The following is a 17,868-nucleotide window of genomic DNA, read 5'->3' as shown; positions in this document are numbered from 1 at the left end:
ATTTCTACAGTAGGTTAACAATCATCATGACCATGTTTTACATTTATTCATTGGGCAACCGCAAGCTATCAGGTTTGGTCACATCAAACAAATCCCCTTATCATACTTTTTATAAATATTTTTCTAGCTATCACTTGTTTGATACATGGAAAATTCATAACATTACACAGTCTCATCTCTTCATTAGTTTGTTAATTCTTTTTCGCCTATTTTTTTACATCTTTTCCAAATCATATCTTCCAGCATTATGCAAGTAAAAGCCTTTTTTTGAAAAATTCTTTTTCAACATTGATTAATTTTGCATTATGTAATTTACAGAAATGGTAAATAATATATCATATACTTGGGGTGCGGGGGAAATATTTTTTTTAGGATTTGAGTAAAAAGAACAATATTTTCTTTAAAGAGATAATAAAGTTCATATCTTAATAAAATACGAGGTTATAAAAATATCATTCTCCTAGTGTCTAACTTTGCGTTAAATTTCATGGGCGTCGAAGCCAGAAACCGTAAAGTTTTTACCGATGTTTAATGCTTTATTACATATATTTATTCTGATTAATGATTTTTAATTCATGCTTGCTCATCGTTTGTGCAACTAAATAAAGTTTTTTTCAAGTTAATTTGTCATTGATTTGCAATGAACAGTTTTTATTGTTGTAAACGTGCTTCGAAATTATTTTTAAAAATACAAATTTGTTGCAAAATAACAAATATCTAGATTCCCCCCTCCCCCAACCTCTTTTCTTTAGTTAATATTAGCGTTAATGTTTTTTTTTAATACTAGATTATCGGCTACTTAAATCTCTGATATATTCAGAATCATCTCCAGAGGCCATTTTTGTTTCTCGGAATCATCTTCTGGTTTTTTAAAAGCATCACAGGACTTTTATTTCATAAATATTTCTTCAATTAAAAAGAGTTTTTTTTTTTTTTTTCAAGAAGACTATTTGTGAATTTTTGCGAGTATGTTCAACTGAAAAAAACGGGCAGTTCTTTAGTTAATTCAGAAAAAATCTTCATTTTGAACTTAAAGTTCGTTCATCATAAATCCTCTTCATCTATTTCTCTGGTTTTTTATGATGAACATCAAACTGTGATAAATTATGAAGTTCATAACTATCATTATGATAAGCTCATCAAAATTTTAAAACGACATAAACTTTGATAAAGCTACGAAAAAGCTTGATTATATGAATATCTCTCACAAAAAACCTCTTATTTATGTAAAATTAAATTACACACCGTATTTGTCCTTTTTTACTTTATTTTAGAAGAAAAAGTTGAACTTAAATAAGGATAAAAGTGAAAAAATAATGGAAACCACGCTTTTTAATCAACCACACGAAGGAAACATGGATGCATCAGAAGAAATTGTCCCTCTTAGTAAAATTGAAGATCAAAACAACGAAAGCATAATGAAAATTATTTGCAAAAAAGCAAAATGCGATGAATTTAGAAGACATAATAAAAATATTGAAGAGGATGATGGCGCACAGCTTAGAAAATATATGCAAGAAGGTGATGAAATAGTTGCTCAGGTATTCTTAATTACAATGTTTAAAAGCATTTAAGTGGTTTTTTAAAAAAAAAAGGTGCTGTTTAAATTTAATATGCGATGCATTTTCAAAAATAAAACGTTAAAAATTTTAAAAATTTTTAAAAATCTCGGAGAGTTTTCATGTCTTTAAAAATTCTTGAGAACCTTTGAGCTTCGGAACCTTTTGAACCTTTGAGCTTCAGAAACTTTTGAACCTTTGAGCTTCAGAACCTTCGAATCTTTTTGCTTCAGTTTGAAAAAATTTTTAATAAAAAATTTAAAAATATTTTTGTTTGGATTTTATCCAGTCTTTTTTAAAATACTGACAGATTGGAGTTGGTAACGAAAATGATGCTGAAAGTTTCATGATCTCAGGGAAAAAATTGACAGATGATTTGTTTTCGCACACACATATAGAATCTCAGATGAATCCATCGTATGCAAAGGTTATTCCTCTTGTTGATTCTGATTCGCCTAAAATGCCAACTCCAGCCTTTTCTCCAGATATCGTGGCTCAAGCAACAAAATTGGACACTCCAGGACTTCTTTCGCCAAGTGAACTTATCATTGAAAATGGAAATAATAAGACACTTTTAAGTGGGGAAAAAGTTTCTATATTACAAAAAGTGCCTAATGAAGCAGACAAAAATATTTTTGAGGAAGGAGTTTTGAGGAAATTGACTTCAAAGACGGATGATTTTTCAAGTTCTCTAGGGAATAATAAGTCCGAGTTAGATCAAAATGAAGGATTTAGGGGAGTTAAAGGTCATCACGAGCCAAGCAAATCTTTATTTGAAGCTCTAAAAATAATAAGAAGTGATCCTTTATTGAGAGTTTCACAGGTTGAAATTGCAAAGTCTAAGTTGAAACTTGCTAAACCTATTCAAGTAGCGGTACACCAAACTGAACAAAACTGCGATTGTCAATTGTTTATAAAAATAATAAAGACTCCAGGTTGCATGGAATTCTGTAAAGCAAAAGTTCTTTACGAAGAACAACTCAGGCAGTTAAAAAATCACTCTATTGGTGGGACAACAGAAGTAGATAATAAAATCAGCACTTTGCTCTATGACGAAGCTAGTGGCGATACTATTACCCCTGATCAGTTGCTTGCTCACAAAGATTTATCCAACGGATCACTTCCAGAGCAAAACTTAACTACTAATACAGATCAAAGCAATATCAAACCATTGGATACCAAAATGACAGCCAAAAACAGTGAGCCAAATAGTCTCACAGCGTTTCACAACTCATCTTTAGCGAGAAACAATAGCAATTTAAGTTTGAATAAAAAAAGCGGAGCGAATTCTACCATGGAAAACCTTTTGACTGAAACAAATAATGCTTTGCCTTTAGAAAGTAAGTTGAAGGAACAAAAAGCAACTATCGGCTTAAATTCTAAAAAGAAAGTTGATCCTAAAACATCAAGTCGTTCGTTTAAGTTAAAATCAGTTAAAAATACGAACGAAGATCAGCATGATTTGGACTCTTTAACTGAAGTTTTACTGAAACCAACTTTACTTGAAACAAATCATCATGGAACGAATCATCGTGAAAAAGTTATTTTGTTAAGTGAAAATAAAATTCCATTAATTTCCTCGTCATTATCTCCCTTAGAAATTGTAGATCAGGCTAAAAGATTACAACCCGACCACATTGATGCTGATTTGTCAACAGACATTGTCCAGGAGCTTTTAAAAAACTCCCACCCAATAAAATTTCCTCCATCTAAAAAGACGCACTTTAATATTCACTCTCTTAATAAAATACTTCATAGCAGCGGGCCTGTTATTATAGAGAATGGGGATTCTAATATACTGGAGGAAGATGATGACAAAAGCTCACCTGAAATCATTAAAGAAATAAACGATGAAGGAGGAAAAGAAGAAGATTTGGTATATGACGACGATGAAGATGTTGATGACCACAACGACGATCAAGATGATGATGATGAAAAAGAATATTTGAGTAGTGTTCGTGCAAGACCTTTAAAAGGAATAGATGTTTCTCTTATGCACACAAATTATGCAGAGGAACATGGATCTGTGAAAACAATTATCTCCAACGACGAAAGTAGTAACGAAGAACAAAACAAAGAAGAAAATGATAAACTTATCGTAATTATTATTAAAATTTTTTTTTTTCCCCTGTTCTTTTCAAAACTTACTTTTCCAGTATACTGTATTAGCATCGATATTTGATTTTCAATTTCATGGTAGATTTTCTATTTAAAGGGATACAAGCACCATAGCTTTGAAGACGGGTCGAACTTTTGGTTGCCAGAAGTTATTCACCATGAAAGAAATTCCAGCACTCAATGTTAGTTCAATTAATCGTTAATCCTTAAAAAATAATGAATCCTTATAATCTCATTTAATGATTATAATAATGAAATTTTGTTTTTCAGTTGCCGTGTTTTCCTTTTTTTTTTTCTGATTTTTTTGGCTTCAGAAATTTTGCGGTTAAAGTCATAAAGTTAAATTGGAAAAAAAAGTTTTTAAAAAACAACAACATGGGAAACATGACGATTGACAAAAATATCGCTTCTGTGTTTTATGATTTTCCTCTGTATTTATGTGAGATAATGTGAGATAAAGTGTAATTAATATGAGATATTGTGAGATAATGTAAGATATTCAGTATTTGTATTGCATGATAAAATATTGCACAAGGTAAATGTAAATATATTTATAATTTAGGGTATAAATTAGCTGCACATAAAGAATTAAATGATTAAAATTTAATGAGTATTAGAAAATTGTTATAGGGATATTGGGAAATTGATTGTTATCAATTTAGTTTTAAAGACAAATTAACAGTTTTAGATCTATACATGCAAATTTTCAGTGTTAATTTAGTTACAGGAAAATTATCACACACCTATCGCTATCCGATCTTGGGATAGAAGAAGAGAAACATCGATTTTGTAGAGATATTAGAATCGCTTAAGAACTAATGACGGCGAGGATTTCTCTTAGAGATCCATACTACTAAAACAGTTGCCAAAAAATGTGTTGAGATTGAGAACACTAAAATTGTGTAAGTTCTATTTAACACAGAGGGTCTTGAGTTTTAACCAAACCGGCAGTGCCTCACCTAAAAAAGCTAAACTGCAATAATGTCTCAAGGGATAAGATCAGGAATAGATTTGCAATGTGTTTTGCAACAAACACAAACTCTGGTTATTAACCCCATATTGGACTTAGAAAGGTTTGTGGAAAACGTGGAGAAATTTCAGTTAAATTTGAAAAATAAAATTTGACAGACTTTATAATCATTATCAATTTTTATGATTAAGTATATTCAGCCAGTTCATAACCTAAAAATTGTTAAAACATATTTACATTAACCTGGCCTTGCATGTAAGGGACATATACATACATACATACATACATACACACACACACACATACATACATACATACATACATACATACATACATACATACATACATACATACATACATACATACATACATACATACATACATACATACATACATACATACATACATACATACATACATACATACATACATACATACATACATACATACATACATACATACATACATACATACATACATACATACATACATACATACATACATACATACATACATACATACATACATACATACATACATACATACATACATACATACATACATACATACATACATACATACATACATACATACATACATACATATGTATATACATATATATATATATATGCAAGAAATTAAAAGAACTTTTTTTTCAATTCCTATTTTTCCATAATCTGAATAATAGCTTCTTTTTTAAAGTTCAATGTGTTAATGGAGGAGTGAGTGTGCCTGTCTCAAAGTTTGACACTCAGTGTATGTGCCCACACCAGTTTTACGGAAAAACCTGTAAAGGTAATTTAGAAAAGGCACTAATCCATTCAATCATCCATTTTTCATTTGCAATTTTCTTTTATCGCATAATTTTCTTTTATCGCATATTTTTTTTTATTTATTTAGACTGGAACTTTTGTTACCCAAACCCCTGTTCAAATGGCGGTCAATGCCAAATGATATCTGAAATACCGAAATTCAAATGCCATTGTAAGAAAGCATACATTGGTCATACATGTTCTGGTAAGATTGAATTTGATAGTTTTTTTTTTTAAAGAGGTTTTACTAAATTTATTGAACTTTTATTCATAATTTTTTTAATATTAAATTGAATATAACTTAACAGCAATTTATTCCCTTTTTATCAGAATTTAATCCCTGTGACCCTAATCCATGTAATAATAATGGTGTATGTTCACACGATGGCAAAACAGCTACTTGTACTTGTACATCAAGGTTTAAAGGAGAAAATTGTGCAGGTAACTTAAGTTTTTTAACCTTAAAGAAATTTCAAAATGTTCAAACAAAAAAGAAAAAAGAACCAAACAATGAGGTTGTTTTTAGAGTTGAGTAACTGTTACCCAAATCCCTGTAAGAATAATGGACGCTGTGTGGATATGGAGGGAAGGTTTAAGTGTGAGTGTCAACACGGTTTTATTGGAAAGATATGCGAAGGTAAAATACTAAATAATTTTTCATAATACATTTCACTCTCCTCTACATTATACTTTCCGCTTTTTTTTTTAATTAAATTTGCAATTTCTACAAACAGATTGTTAAAAAATTATTGAATTTTATTCCCAGGGTTTGAGTTAAATGTGCTAGGAAAAAAATCAGAAATTTCTTCTCTTTTTAATAAAGATCTTTTAACTAGAGATGCTATAAATGGGAAAATTTTTATGACTAAATAAAAGAAATCAGTTATACAAGCAATAATTGGTTAATCGAACACAGATCAGCTGATCAAACAAGTCAAGTAAATAGAGGAATTTAAAATAAATCACCTTTTAAAAGAGTTTGTCCCCAGTAACTGTCTTTTACTCATTTCTCATGTTAAACAAGTTATGAGTAAAAGACAAGAGCTGCTTCTTTTTTAAAAACTGTCAAGTTTTACTCGGGCTTTTTATGAAAATGATGATATACCTAATTTATCTCTCCAATATATCTTAATCGTATATGGAATATTGTTATTATTCTGCAGCTTTCAAGTTTGGGGCCACCAAATGTTAGTTTGTCAGCAACCTCTTTCCTACGGCCACCAAGCTAAATCTTGTTTTAACAGTAAATTGTGGTGATGTTGTTCAATCGTACTATTTTAAGATCTTTATAGTTGAAAAATGTTAAACTAGCTTCCTAAATGCAATTCTTTGAAAATAGTAAGTTTTTATATTTGGCATAAGTAGAATTCATGGTATTAGATTTTAGCTAAAACTTTAACTTCATCAATAATTTCCATAGCAACACATTAATTGAACTCATTATTATTACTATATTATAAGCCCTCGTATCTCCCGAGGAATCAGACAAAATAAAAAAACTGTGCATCTTTCAAACTGAATGCAACACCAGATACATTAAGAAGCCCATTTTAATGGCTCGTTCTAGTGGGATAATAAACGATAGGAGCGCGTATCTGAAAAGCAACGTTAAAAAAAATTAGTTTTTACGTAATATCATTTCTGATAATTACTCCAATAAAGCTTTGCACATACCTTGGCATAAGTAATTACCATTAGTAATCAGAGATTATGCATAAATGTAGATTATATAGCTCAACAGATGTTTCGAAGGAAAATATTTTAAATCCTCGTAAGAAGAACGAAATAATCAATGCGCATAAAAACCGATTTTTCCCACCCCGTGTAAAATGCTGCTCGGAGCCTTGGCCCATAGGTCCCTCTCCTCTGGCTATAGTACATATTACTAAATTGATTTAAATGCTCATTAATTGTATACCTTTCATGGAGTTGATATTGTTATAGAAAATGATATGTGTGCAACAAACGTCTGTCAAAATGGTGGACAGTGTATTGTGAATGGTACTTCCTATTCTTGTCAGTGTACACAAGGGTTCGTTGGAAGAATATGTCAAGGTGAAATACTGTTATATCATAGCTAAGTAGGCAATTGCATAAGAAAAATGCTTACAAAAAAACCACAAACTGGTAAAGATCTTTTTTTTCTTTTTAAGACCGTGTTTGCTCGCCTAACCCATGTCATCACGGTGGAATATGCATCCAGAGAGAGAACTCCATGTATGCCTGTTTATGTCCGTCATGGGCCGCGGGCGCAACATGTGAAGGTAATATCAGATTAAAAGAACCTTTAAACAAGGAGCTATTGTTCTTTTTTAATGGACCCTGCCTTTGACCGTTTTTTTCAGATGTGAGCCCATGTAGAATGAATCCATGCAAAAACGGGGCCAGATGCATTGATGCAATGTCCGGTTTTCGTTGGACGTTGAAACCCATGCAGTATTTTTGTGACTGCAAGCCACCATTCAAAGGAGCTCACTGTGAGAGTAAGTTTTTCTGTCATACAATTAGATTTTTATGAACCAACTCAAAGTTGGTAATTTTATTCACATTTTCATTTTCTTTAGTTTTAACATTCTTTTCATTTTAGCTTTAATATAAATAAAATGAAAACTGTAGCTATTAGAAAACCTCAAAATATTTGTCTTTCAAATATAAAATTGTTTTATTTTGTTAAATTACATAAAATTAGCAAGTTTAGAGTTTTCTGATAGCAAATGTTTAGACTTCATACACAATGCTTAAAACTAAAATGAAAAAATATAGAAATGTAAAAGTTGTCATTAGGAAAATGTAAATGATTTATATATGTCCTCTTACTCTAATATCAAATGTTGATTATATTTGTGTGCATTAATAAATTTATTTATACAAAAAATTTAACTAATTATTAGAGTAGCAAATAAAATAACTGTTAAGAAATTTAACAAAAAAAAAAACTGCTAAGAATATTATGCTATCAACCAAAAGATATTCAAATACAAATAAAACAAAGATCATCATCTTAAACAGACATGTTATAGTATTAATAATCTATATACATACACATACATATATACATGTCCAATTTAAAAAAAAACGTTTTATTCTTTAAAGTTTGTTTATTGTATTATTGTCTTAAATCCAGATCACGTGTCAAGACTTATTTTACTTGTTTGAAGATAATCCTCATGCTGAATGCTTGTGGTCTTTGATTAATTAGAAATGAAATAAAAAGAAAGTACAAGCATGTAAAGGATCTTGTGACTGATCTTGATAATGACAAACTGATGAGTATTTAGCAAATTAAGAATAGTGTTGCAGTGTATACCAAAGAATACCAGAGGAGAGAGTGATAGAGTAACTACATTATTATACATAAAATAAGTGAATGAATCACCTTATCAAAACTTAACACAAAATCAACATTTTATTAGTAATGATAATTTCTGTAACTGTTTCCAATTGTTTCCAACAAAAAGACAATTACTTTTCAAATGCACACCTTTGAATACTATCATTTCATTATTGGATTGTCTAATTCCTCTAAATGATCTGACATAAGTTTATTATTAACACATTTTTGCACATATATATATGCAAATACATTGGAATTTATGCATATATACTTAAAATATGATTTCTCTCCTCATTTTTTAAAAATGAATTATCAAAAAATTGTAACTTTTTAACAAGCATTCAACTTTGCACCTTTTCCCCCAGACTTCACTTTTTTTTTTAGATCTTCCACTTGTAGTTCAAGTACTTTCGTATATGCTTTCAGCCTATTGTTTTCCACTTTGATTTCGGTGTACTCTCTTTTCATGTTATCGTAGTTGGAGAGTATCTCCAGCTCTTTTTTGCGACGCTCCTCTCTAGATTTTTTTGCAGCTTCATTATTGCGTTTTCGACGCTCCCAATAATCTATGTCTTTTAAACTATCAGGTACAAATGAACGTGAATCTTTGTGAAGAAGAGGTTTTGGATTGTACTTGTATGTACGTGGCTTGCGCTTCTTAATAACTCGTGGTGTTTTCAGATCTGAGTTAGATTTTTCTAACTCACCTGAGTTTACTTGATTTTTTCCCCCTTCCATAACTTGTGGAGACAAACTTTCATCACTGGAGTCACTACAGATTGAGTGTGAGTTCCGAGAAAAAGGAAATGCTGCTTTAAAGGCAGAACTGTATTTGTACACAGGATTTAATTCTGGCATAGTTCTGTGTAGCATGAGCTTGTCTGCTGGCTCAATCTCTGAAAATTCATTTACATTGATTTCTTTTTTCAAACAGTCATCCAAATCAAAACAATTTTGATCATAGTCAATTCCTCTGACAGGGATGAAATAACTCAGCATTTCTTTATCTGTCATATTTGTAAAAAGACCGGCAGTTACGTTTTCATGATTCATTGACTCTGTATGAAACTTTCTACTTTTCGAACTAAGCAGGTCAAAATCTTCTGTTTGAGATACATACTCGTTTAGAACTTCTAAAAAACCATTTGGTTCCATTTTTTCTAAATGATCTTTTAAGTAAAAATTATCCTTAACCTGAAATTAAAAAAATACAGAGATGAAACAAGTCAGACTTTCATTTAAATACAAATAACTATTTAAACCGATTATTAATGAAAATCATGCGAGAAAAAAGAATGAAACTCTTTCAACTAAATGTTATGTTTACAATTAGTTCGCTCAAGTAGTGCTAATATTAAACGTTTAGTTAAATACAGAACAATAATTTCATTGCGTTTATATGAATTTTGTTTCGAACGAAAAAGAATGGTAACAAATTACTAGTTAAGTCGCTTTAGCAGAAGCAAAGGAGAGCTCGCAACTCTATATCGTTGCGAAGATAAAACTACTTTGCGCAACCGCAAACTATTTAAATCACTCATCAAATCAAAATCAAATCCTTCGCAAAAACAACTGTAAGGTACAAAGTCTTAATACTAACCACGAAGCCACGCCTCCATATTCAGCCTGATAGTTACATCACGTTTTTAGGCTTAAATTTCACGTGAAGAAATAAAATATTTTCATAAGTGTTTTTTTTAGGATTTATAAGTTCGTTTGAAAGTGAACAATCAAATTTTCATTAAACTTGTCAATAGAACAGAAAGGAGCTCATACCCTCTTAGTTGAATTATATTCAAACTGTTTATCACGCAGTTTTATTTTCATCTTTTATCTGGTACTAACGTAGAAAATGAATTATGTTCGGTATGTCCACGAGTTCGTCTGTGTTCAACTTCATCTAATTAAAAAGTATTTTTTATATTTTTTAGCATAAAATGCATTAAAAGTGATTTGTTAAAGATGAAGTTTATAAAATTATTTAACTGTTGATATGCAACTGCACAACGGGAAAAAAATTTTAAAAACATTTTATTTAAATGTTAGAATATTCATGCAAGAGGGTTTTTTGTTTTGTTTTTGTTTTTTAAATCATCGGCGTGTGAATACATTATCAGATAGATTCGGTTGGTTGATTAGCAATTTTATCTAAATAAGCTAACCCATTGGGAGGGCTGAGTTAAAACGGTATCTTAAGCATAATTTATGTGCACATAGTATAATACAAACTAAAAAATATAAGGTCTCACCAGCTGTACAACATAATGTAATAAAAAAAAAACTCTCAAATCGGATTTTTCTAAACCCCCCTCATACTAAAAAGATAGTAAAATGGTTTTAATATAAAAAGGGTTTTGATGATTTTACAATTAAGTATGAGATAATTTACCGGCGGTTCTGATGTTGAATTATTGTTGTTTTTTTTTTAAGTTCAATTAAATTCACAAATAATTTATTTAAAAATTGGCATGAAAAGATTAAACTACTATAAAATGAAAAAAATCAGTTAAAATGTTTGGGAATAGTAGAACTCCATGAAACCGTTTAATAGGAAATCAATTATAATGGAACCATAATGGAGAGCGTGGGAACAAGAAACAATTAAAATTCTTTTGAGGATGTATGGAACGAGGATGTATTTTTCTTCTTTGTTAAACTGTTCTAACATTTTTCGGACTGATTTAGAATTAGAGGATAGTCTCTTATGAGAATGTAGCAGAGTTATTTCTCTCTCTTTGTAGCTACAATGCTCAAAACTAGATTTTGAAAACCAACTTGCACAACAGTTCAGTAAAAATTTATTTCTAAGTTTTACCGTTTAAATCGGCTCTTATTAACGCTATTATTTCTTTTTAAAAGAAATCTTATCTTTTCATTTTTTCTTTTTTCTTTTTTCTTTTCTTCTTCATATGGCAGTCGCGTCATAATTATTATAAGTGACAACCCCAACTTGATTATCACGCGATTGACTTCTTAAAGATAATTTAAACAGTTAAAACAACAACAAAAAGTTGTCATTATAGTACTTTAACTAATTTTCTCAAATTTAACTCCAATTATATTCTCAGATATAAGATCAGTTAGAGTAAAAATATATTTGGTGGTGAATCTAAAGTCTAAATTACGTAACACATTTTACAATCCAGAACAGAATATATTAGAATACAAAAATTCATTGATAATATCAAAAATATTGTCCAGAGTTACCCAAAATGGCGTAATAATTTCTTAACGTTTCTTAAATGATATGAAAAAGTTTGACTTACTACTTGTCATATTCTTAATGAATTTTTAGTAATTGAATTGAATTTACAAATTTTCAAATTGCAAGATTAATTTTTTTTTAAACTCTGAAAGGAATCAAAATTCATCAACAAAATTAACACGAGGCAGTACTTCTTTAAATGTTAATTATTCAGTTGTAAGAATTTTCAGTATTTCACAAGCTATGAAACTTTGTACGAAAAAGATAAAAAAAAAAAAAAGTTATTTTACACTAGCGTTATCTTTAAAATCATCATCTATAACTTTCGTTTTTTTTTTTCCTTATCAGAGAATGCCTGCAGTGAATGCCATGTAGATGCGTCTTGTGACGCAGACCGTTGTGTTTGTAACTTTGGCTTTTATGGGGATGGTAAAACATGTAATAGTAAGTAGCTTCCATTTTCATTTTAAAAAAATAGATTTAGATGAGTTGAACTTTTCCATAGCAAAACCCTTTTTAATGATTAAATCAGTTGTTTTTTTAAGCCTTTAAGATATTCGTATTTTTTTACTAATTTATTAGAAATTAATGTATTTTTAAAAGAAAAAACAAAGATAACCATGCCAACCATAAAAATATCACGAAACACCAGCTTTTATAACCAAAATATATATTTTTGTCAATAAATTAAAAAGGTAAAATTGAAGAATAAAAAATAACAAAAGTTTAGAAATTGAAATTCTATATTTTAATCTTTTATCTAAAGCTAAAAAAGTTCTGTTAAATTTCTTTAAATTTTACTTGTAATGTTAAAAAAAATGTCAAACAGTAAAATGAATTTGCAAGTAGATAAACAAAAACAAAAAAAACAGTGTCCTTCATTTCACGTGAACGAACGCGGAGTGTAGAAGACGATCGAACAAATAAAAACCGGATTGGCATACAACTTAAAAAAATCAACTTAAAAAAATCAACTTCATCCATTTTATTTCTATTTTGATCTAAATACTAAGACTTTAACCCTTTCCTCCCCGCTTCTACAAAAATATAGAATTTTGCACCAGCGCCTAAACTTTCGTAGAAAATAGAAATTAGGTTTCAAAGTATTACTGAAGTAGCGCTTTCTCATTTTTTAGGGTTCGGCTAAAAATACTGGTGACAAGGTTGTGGAAATTGTTAGTAAAAAAACAAGTTACCTGGTGCGGAATAAGTGTTATTTAGCGGCATCTAACTCTTACACAAATTACGTAGAGACTATTAAAAGTAATTAGTGTAGTGGATGCTACATATAGTGGAAGAAACATATTTCATTATGCATAAGAAAAATTCGTATTTCATTAAAGATGTTTTCAATGAAGTATTATGAACTACACATCTATTTAAAAAAATATTTTATCTTATATTTTTCAATTGTTAATCGTCATTTGAAGATTAACTACGGATAATTGGGCGTCCTATTTCCCCTTTTTTAAATTGTTTTGGAAAATAGTTTTCAGTAATCATTTATTATTTATCGTTATGAAATTAATTTTTAAATGTTTTTCTCAAATCTAATATTTTTGTATTCTGAACGGAACCCATTACTTGAAATATTTGCTGTGACATATTTACGCCTGCATTACGTCATTTATTTCGCATGTGATAGAACATAAGCACGTGAATATCTATTTACTCTATAGTCTAATGTCACATGACAACTTCTCGTAGGTCTCCGTTGCAGTTATTTTGCAGAGGATATTATTGAATAAAATAAATTGAATGAAATATATTAAAATATATTTTCTAAGAACAAATTCATGTCCTTTTTTTTTTCCGAATATTTTTTACTTTTTGTGTTTTTTAATTGTTTTTATTTTTCTATCATCTTTAAAACAAACGCAATACTTTTTTTCTCTCGAACAATGGATACCGTTAAAACCGTAAAATGACCATTTCGATATTGGTCAACAACACACTCGGCCGCTGAAAATGGGGGAGGGGTAGAGAGGGCAAGTGGCTTCCTCCTCAACGCCTCTTCCATTTTCAATGATTTTAAGGAAAACTTATGTTTGCCATTTTTAATCAACAAATTATTTTTTTGATAAATATTTTGCAAACAAATTATTTTGCGTACTTGAAAAACAAGAATTTTTTAACCACGTGCTCATAAACATTCTTTTCTGTTCGATGTTTTAAACAATTAAAGCTCCGGCCGTATTGAGTTACTTAGCAGACTTACTTTTCCCCCCTCCAATCCGTTAGACTTTTACCGACGGCCTTCATAGATAACAATTAATAAGATCAAAAGAGTTTTAAAATATTCGTGCTTTTTTAAGCTAATTTTAAATTATAAAACAAAATTTAGGAAAAACGACTAAATTTTTATTATCTTTTTTTCGAACAAAAAATTTAAATACCCAACCAATACATTGTGAAATGAAAATTTGCCAACTGCTCTGGCTAACTTTATTTTTTTCAAAAAGCTTTCTTTAAGTTGGTTTAAAGCTTGCCATAAAAAAGCGCTCTCGTCATTGTTAGAGATCGTAAATTTTAATATTTTTGAAAAACTGTTTCATTGAAGTTGTAAGAGTTGTGTTGTAGGAAAGAATCATTCAGAAGTGATAGAAGTGAAACCATGCCAACCGAACCCTTGCATGAATGACGGAGAATGTTTCGTAAAGCCAGGTTTACTTTACGAATGCCAATGTAAAGCACCTTTTGTTCCTCCTAATTGTGCCGGTAAGAAATCAAAAATTTAATCTTCGCTTTACATCTTTTAAGGGCATTTTTAAACAAATAAAAAGGTTAACTAAAAAAAAAAAAAAAAAAAAACACTAAAATGGTGGTCTTAATGTATATAATAAATAATATATATATATATATATATATATATATATATATATATATATATATATATATATATATATATATATATATATATAACGTATGTGCTCTATGCTCAGAAACTGATCCTTGCAAACCAAATCCTTGTGGAATACATGAAAAATGTGAGTTTAAAAATAATATCATAACTTGTAACTGCGCTGGAGATTTACACGAAAAGAATTGTGGAGGTATTCTTTATTACTTTATTAAAAAAGTATAGTTTTTTACTTTTATTCTTGTCACCATTACTGCCATTACCGCTGTTACCACCGTCAGTGCTATCACTGCCATCATCAGCAGCATTATAATTTAGGAGAGCAAGGCCTTTTTTTTCAGATAACTTATGCAGATCAAATGCGTGCTACAACAGGGGAGTCTGTACACCGGCAGGCGAAAATGCGTTTATGTGCAGTTGTGAAGGAAAATGGGGAGGTTCTAGATGCAGAGGTATTTAGTAAAAAAAACATATCAAAAACTAGATTAAGGAACTTCAAACTTTATCATGCCATTTTATTATTGTAGAATGCAACTGTCCAAAGAGTCAGAGCAAAAACAGCCCGTCTTCATGGTGCGATGCCAAAGGTCGTTGCCAATGTCCAGCTGGATTTTTTTTTGATGAGAGCAAGAACATGTGTGCCAAGAAAAAGGGTAAGCCCCTCTTGTTTATTTTAAAAAAAAAAAAAAAAAAAGGGTAAACTCCTCTTGCTGATTAAACACCTTATAATATACTTAAGTAGAAAAAGCTTACTTCATCAAACTTTTTAATTTCAGAGCTCTTAATGAAGCATTATAAAGCTTGCCAATCAAATCCATGTATGAATAGCATTGTGTGTCTCAATGATGACAATGGCGTTTACACTTGTATTTGTCTTCCAGATTGGTATGGTAAAAACTGCCAGTATCGTAGAAGTAAGATATTGATGCGTTAAGAAGTAATAGAGAAAATTCGGATTTTACAAATAAATCATTCAGCTACAAACTGCTAACAAGTTAAACATTTTAATTCTCTTCGTTTCAGAGTGTTTAGCAAATCCATGTTATAACGGTGGAACATGTATGGAAAAAGATGGTGTCTTCCTTGGATGTGTTTGTTTACCTGAATATTTACCGCCATTATGTAAAACAAGTAATTAACACTTAAAAATATCCTTTTCCTGAATGCAAGTCAATAATTTTGTGAAGCAATTTGACTAAAAATATAACATAAGAATTTGTAAGTTTCTTTATGTTAACATTTGTAGGGGCCCCTACAGCATGTCATCCAAGCCCATGTCAAAATGACGCAGTTTGCACGCCTCATTCAAGTGGAGGATATGATTGCATCTGTCCCCAACGATACACTGGACCACATTGCACTAGTAAGTATGTTAACATCCTCTATCATTTTTAATGTAGGTATCAAGATATCAAGTGAGGATATCTTTGGATAAAGTTTTGGAAATCTAAATAATCATCAATGGTAAAAAGATTATATACGCTGTTTTTTTAGCAATTGATCTTCTCATTTTTTTCTCATTGAAAATATACAGAAAAAGGAGATGTAAAACAGGGGCGGGGTCATCCCTATTTTTCTAATAACAAAACAAAATAACAAACTAAATATAAACTAAATGCTTAAATTAAAACTTCTTAACAAATAATGCCAGAAACGCCTAACTTTTTTCAAAACAAACTTGGCATTTCAACCATTTTGCATTTTAAACAAAAAAAATTAATAGAAACTTTAGTCTTTAATGACAAGGACAGATTTCAATTTTAATGTAAATCAAGTCATTTTCGAACTATACTGTGCCTGCTTTGAAAGGACAAAACAATTTGACCGCCACAATAAAAAAGAAAAATTTCTCTGAAAAAATTTTTTTCTAGATAAATAGTTGTTTATATTTCTGTTATAGTTGTTAATTCATTCAAATGTCTGAGTAACACTTAAGAATGTGTCAGAGTAGGTAAATGTTGTATGTTATTGCATAATTTACATATACAAGCTGCCTCGGTTTAAATTTGTGTTTAATCAGCTTAATTACAATATTTGTTTCTGAGAAATAGAAAAAAAATTTGCTTTTTCACTGAAAGATTATTTTAAAAGAATTTTTATTTGTTTATAGTATTATTATTTTTAAAATATTAAAAGTATAATGAATTTCTTTCTCCCCTCAAAAAAGTTGATAGGTGCAGAGATTGCGATGCCCATGCTTTTTGTGCAAACGGAAAATGTATATGCAATGACGGGTATGTTGGGTCTGGTTATGAATGTGTTCCAAGTAAGTTTAAATACGAAAATAGAGTTAGCAAACTTTTATTTGTCTATATTATATATTATATTTTTATATGCTAAATGAGTATTTTTTTAAATATTTGTTTGAAATACACTTACAAATATTTGTTTGAATCTGACTTACAAATTATTTAAATTTTTTAAATAGATCTATTTGTGTAGGCGAGCTTTTTTTTGTGAAGAACTTGATATGAAAAAAAAAACCTATTCAAGAATTTTCAGTTGTTTTGATATTTTCAAAGCTTTTTACTTCTTGTAACCCCTTTGTAACAAAACACAATGGTTTTAACAACGAGCAGGTTTTTGACTACTTGACTACTTGAAACACAATTTCTTTAAAATAGTTTACCAGTTTCCGGTGTTTTAGTTTTTATTATCAACTTGGTTCAATATGGATCTTGATTAAATAATTTTACGGTTCCGCGATTTTATTCGGCCGTCCCTTTGTTGGCTTTTATCAAATTGCGCTCTTATTGCTCCTCTTCCTTAAGTTTAGGCTATTTTTCATCCGCGTTCTTTTGTGGGTGCTTGAACGATAAGTTTGATTAACAAGTGAACTAAACTTGTTTTATAACTTGTTTTTATTTCTTTTAGAAGGATGTCCTACACAATGTTTACACTTTCAAACATGTATTGAAAACCAGTGTAGGTGCATACCTGGGCATCGTGAGATAGCAAACATTTGCATTCGTTAGTTTTTTAATTACTTTAAACAAATCGTTATTTTACA

The 17,868-nt window shown here is 29.9% G+C and overlaps 2 protein-coding genes and 1 long non-coding RNA gene across 5 annotated transcripts in view; 1 reads left to right on the top strand and 2 right to left on the bottom strand.

The window, feature by feature from the left end:
- LOC145189162 (uncharacterized) overlaps positions 1-17,868 on the top strand; it is a 30,579-nt gene that overhangs the window by 10,312 nt on the left and 2,399 nt on the right. For 2 of the 3 annotated variants that reach the window (XM_090086926.1, XM_090086925.1), the window contains exons 7-26: positions 1,275-1,541; positions 1,870-3,657; positions 3,775-3,859; positions 5,350-5,442; positions 5,548-5,664; positions 5,790-5,900; positions 5,986-6,096; positions 7,404-7,514; positions 7,613-7,723; positions 7,805-7,942; positions 12,347-12,442; positions 14,579-14,716; positions 14,941-15,051; positions 15,200-15,310; positions 15,386-15,511; positions 15,635-15,772; positions 15,882-15,989; positions 16,105-16,221; positions 17,026-17,124; positions 17,733-17,828. In XM_090086926.1, the coding sequence (XP_089943052.1) occupies positions 1,275-1,541; positions 1,870-3,657; positions 3,775-3,859; positions 5,350-5,442; positions 5,548-5,664; positions 5,790-5,900; positions 5,986-6,096; positions 7,404-7,514; positions 7,613-7,723; positions 7,805-7,942; positions 12,347-12,442; positions 14,579-14,716; positions 14,941-15,051; positions 15,200-15,310; positions 15,386-15,511; positions 15,635-15,772; positions 15,882-15,989; positions 16,105-16,221; positions 17,026-17,124; positions 17,733-17,828 (4,072 nt within the window). Of the gene's footprint in view, positions 1-1,274; positions 1,542-1,869; positions 3,658-3,774; positions 3,860-5,349; positions 5,443-5,547; positions 5,665-5,789; positions 5,901-5,985; positions 6,097-7,403; positions 7,515-7,612; positions 7,724-7,804; positions 7,943-12,346; positions 12,443-13,134; positions 13,550-14,578; positions 14,717-14,940; positions 15,052-15,199; positions 15,311-15,385; positions 15,512-15,634; positions 15,773-15,881; positions 15,990-16,104; positions 16,222-17,025; positions 17,125-17,732; positions 17,829-17,868 lie in introns of those variants that run through there. The other variant, XM_090086927.1, reaches the window with a different exon arrangement.
- Positions 8,397-10,461, bottom strand: LOC145189189 (uncharacterized). The gene has a single exon (XM_080065770.2). It carries the CDS (start codon positions 9,946-9,948, stop codon positions 9,124-9,126), a length of 825 nt encoding a protein of 274 aa, XP_079921896.2. The 5' UTR covers positions 9,949-10,461; the 3' UTR covers positions 8,397-9,123.
- On the bottom strand, positions 10,529-13,298 carry LOC149888805 (uncharacterized). Its single transcript, XR_016452381.1, has 2 exons — positions 13,195-13,298; positions 10,529-10,693 (listed from the first exon to the last, which is right to left on the bottom strand). It is a non-coding gene; the product is annotated as an uncharacterized LOC149888805 (long non-coding RNA).

The sequence above is a fragment of the Hydra viridissima genome, unplaced genomic scaffold (assembly GCF_058129835.1).
Source record: "Hydra viridissima isolate aposymbiotic clone 2 unplaced genomic scaffold, HvirCarnegie_v1 scaffold_5, whole genome shotgun sequence".
Lineage (NCBI taxonomy): Eukaryota > Metazoa > Cnidaria > Hydrozoa > Anthoathecata > Hydridae > Hydra > Hydra viridissima.
This window is presented reverse-complemented; position numbering and strand designations above follow the sequence as displayed.